Source organism: Alligator sinensis, unplaced genomic scaffold, assembly GCF_000455745.1.
Source record: "Alligator sinensis unplaced genomic scaffold, ASM45574v1 scaffold821_1, whole genome shotgun sequence".
Taxonomy (NCBI): Eukaryota; Metazoa; Chordata; order Crocodylia; family Alligatoridae; genus Alligator; species Alligator sinensis.
Genome location: NW_005843270.1, coordinates 194,055 through 197,087, shown reverse-complemented (window position 1 = coordinate 197,087; position 3,033 = coordinate 194,055). Strand labels below are relative to the sequence as shown.

At 70.2% G+C, this 3,033-nt stretch overlaps 1 protein-coding gene across 1 annotated transcript; it reads right to left on the bottom strand.

Annotated features, from left to right (window-relative positions):
• Positions 1–2: 2 nt before the first annotated feature.
• On the bottom strand, positions 3–1,776 carry CRYBA2 (crystallin beta A2; the record flags this gene model as incomplete). Its single annotated transcript, XM_006038159.1, has 4 exons — positions 1,619–1,776; positions 1,236–1,377; positions 622–764; positions 3–132 (listed from the first exon to the last, which is right to left on the bottom strand). Coding segments are annotated over exons 1-4 (573 nt in total), but the record flags the coding sequence as incomplete, so codon positions are not given.
• Between the last annotated feature and the right edge of the window lie 1,257 nt (positions 1,777–3,033).

Sequence of the window (3,033 nt, the reverse complement as noted above, 5' to 3'; positions counted from 1 at the left end):
CGGATGGACTGGATCTGGTTGGTGTGGGCCTGGCTGCTGTACTCGATGTACTTCTTGAACTCGCCGTTCTGCTTGTCGCGCTCCAGGATGTACTGGTAGCCCCGGTAGCCGGGGTACTGGTAGGCCACCCACCTGTGGGCACAGACAGCCCAGAGCTGCGGGGTCACATCCAGCCCGAGGCAGGATCAGACCCACCCAGACAAACCCCGTGTGTGACCTTGGAGCCGCACAACACTGTCGCCCCCGACACAGCCCTGGGCATCGCCTCCGCCCCTGGGATACGGGAGGCTGCAGACCCCAACGTCCTGCTGCTGCCGGGGGGGGGGCGCTGGAGAGGGTGCAGGCCTGGGCTGTGCCCCCACCGCAGAGGGAGGGGAAACCCCCCCGGCTGGGCCAGGCTGAGCAGGGGGCAAATCCCTGCCTGCCCCCCAAGGCAGCGTGAGCAGGGGGCAAGAGCCATGCAGTGCTGCAGGGGCAGGGGAGCCCGGGGCTGGTGTCTGCCCTGGTGTCTCCCCTGCGGCCCCCAGGCCCTCTTGGTGCAGTGGGGTCAAATGACCCTTGGGGTCGGGGTAGGTGGGTCTGATCCTGCCCCTGCCATCGGGCCGGGCCGGGGACACTCACGCTCCGGAGTTGACCTTGATGGACGCCACCTCCTTGGTGCCCCAGCCCATGGCCTGCAGCGAGGGGTAGTCGTCGCTCAGCTCGAACTTGCGGCCCTGGAAGTTCTCGCCCTCGTAGAGGGTCACTTTGCTGTCGTTGTGGTTCTGCAAGGGGGGCAGGGGTCAAGGGGCAGGGGTCGTGGGGGCACAGCCCCTGCCATACCCCCTTTCTCTCCCCATTGTCCAGGCTCCCACACAGGCAGGTCCCTGGACCCCCGGCATGGGCTCTATGGGGGGGACGCAGGCCGGGATGGCAGGCTGCCGGGCCCCGAGGGGTTAACGCCTGGGCCTTGCTGCCCCCCTCCCCGCGGCCCTGCCAGCCAGGCTCGATGGTATCTGGGCCCCTTTATTAAACCGCCTCGTATCTGCCTGGCAGTTATTAAAACCCGGGGGCGGGGGCCGCGCCGAGCGGGGAGGCCGCGATGCAGCCGGCGATAGCAGCCAGGGGGGCTGCGCACGTCTCCTATCCCCCTGAGCCCTCCCCCTCCGCTGTGCATCCACCCAGGCTGCATGCAGACGCCCCCATCCTCGCCCAGGCGCTGCGGGGCCTGCAGCCCCCCGGGCCCGCCGACTCACCGCACACTTGATGGGCCGGAAAGAGAGGAGATGCTCAGTGCGGTACCCGCTGCTCCCGCTCCAGGCCTCCCAGCGCGGGTAGTCGCCCTTCTCCAGGATGAACTGCTGCCCCTGGAACTCGGGGTACTCGAAGCCCACCCAGCTGCAAGGCACGGCAGGGGGTCAGCAACATAAACCCCTGCTGACGGGTGCAGGCGGGGTGCAAGCCCCTTTGCAGCAGTGCCGCGCCAGGGCTCCGGCCTGGGGTGCTGCCGTCACGGGGATGCCCCGACATCCGCAGCCAAGAGGGGAGCTGCTTGGAGCCCAGAGCAGGGGCCTGCGGGGAGCTGTGGGGGGGGACCCAGGCGTCCTGGGCTCCGGGGCTGCTCCCCAGGGGCACTTACGGGCCGTTCTCCACCTTGATGGAGCGGATCTTGCGGAAGCCGCGCTCCAGGATGCCGGGACACTCCACGAGGAACTCGCAGCGCTTGCCCTGGAAGTTTTCCTCCTCCCACACCGTGATCTTGAACTGCCCCAGCGTGTCCATGGCCTGGGTCGTCATGGCAATGCCTTTGCTGCACACACGCAGCCCCCGCATTAGCCCCCAAACTGCCCCTGCCCCCATGCTGGACCCGGAGCCCCTCTTGTGCCGGGCTCCAGCAAGTGCCCCTGGGGGCAGGAGTGAGGGGCACCAGCAGGGCTGGCGGGGTGGGGAGCTGCAGGTCAGGAGCAAGAAGCACTGGCCACACTGGGTGGGGGGCAGCACCCCCAGACCCCTGCAATGCTCCCTCCAGCAGGGCTGGGGGGCACTGAGCTTCACCCCCACAGCCCCTGCACCGCTGCCCCCCACTCAGCCCCATGCCCCTGGCTCCCTGCTGCATCCCCCTGCCCCAGGCCCGGGGTCTCGGGTTGGAGCCCCCCGCCCCCAGTCTCCAGCCTGGCCTGGCGCTGCGGGAGCTGCCTCTGCCCCCTCCACAGCGGGGCGCCCCTGAGCTGGGATCTGCGTCCCCAGGGCAGTGGGAGGCTGCGGCCCCCTCCCCGGGGCAGAGGCCCCAGGGGTGGGGGGACTGTGGTACTTACTGGTGTCAGCACACAGCGGCGAGGGCAGCGGTGCCGGGCCGCGGCGTCGGAGCCTTTTATAGCGCGCCGGCCCCTGCCAGCGGTGCACAAACGGCCGTGCTGTGTCAGCAGGGCGGGGGGCCAGGGGCGACGCCAGCCCCTGCGCGGGCGCACAATGGAAAGTGCTGGGCTGTCGCCCCGGGGCTCAGCGCACAAAGGGAAAGGCCCTGACGAGCCGCTTTCCTTTGGGGCCGGGATTAGACACGCAGCATTTCCCAGGACACGGCCAGGCCTGGTGCCAGCCGGGGGGAGCTGTGCCGGGGGTGCCCCCAGGGAAGCCGGAGCTGGGCTGGGTCAGGCACACGGCCTGGCGCAGGATGGGGCTGGAGATCGGGGTACGGGGGGCTGTGATGGGGGGTCTGCCCCCGAGGGACAGTGCCCGGGGGGGCAGGATGGGGCTGTGCCCGGCTGTGCCAATGCTCCTGCCAGGATGCAGCCTTGCAGGGTCTTGGCTGCAGGCTCTTCCCCCCGCTCATGCTGCCTGGGGGGAGGGCGGGGGGCAGGGATTTGCTCCCTGCTCAGCTTGTCCAGGTGGCGGAGGTTTCCTCTCCCTCTGCAGTGGGGCACGGCCTTGGCCTGGGGTCTCCTCAGCGCCCGCCAACCCCCTGGCAGCCGCAGGGCCGGGGGCTCTCGGTGTCGCCGTGCCTCGGGTGGGGGGTGCTAGGGGTCGGGACGGGGCTGGGCCTGCTAACGGAGCCAG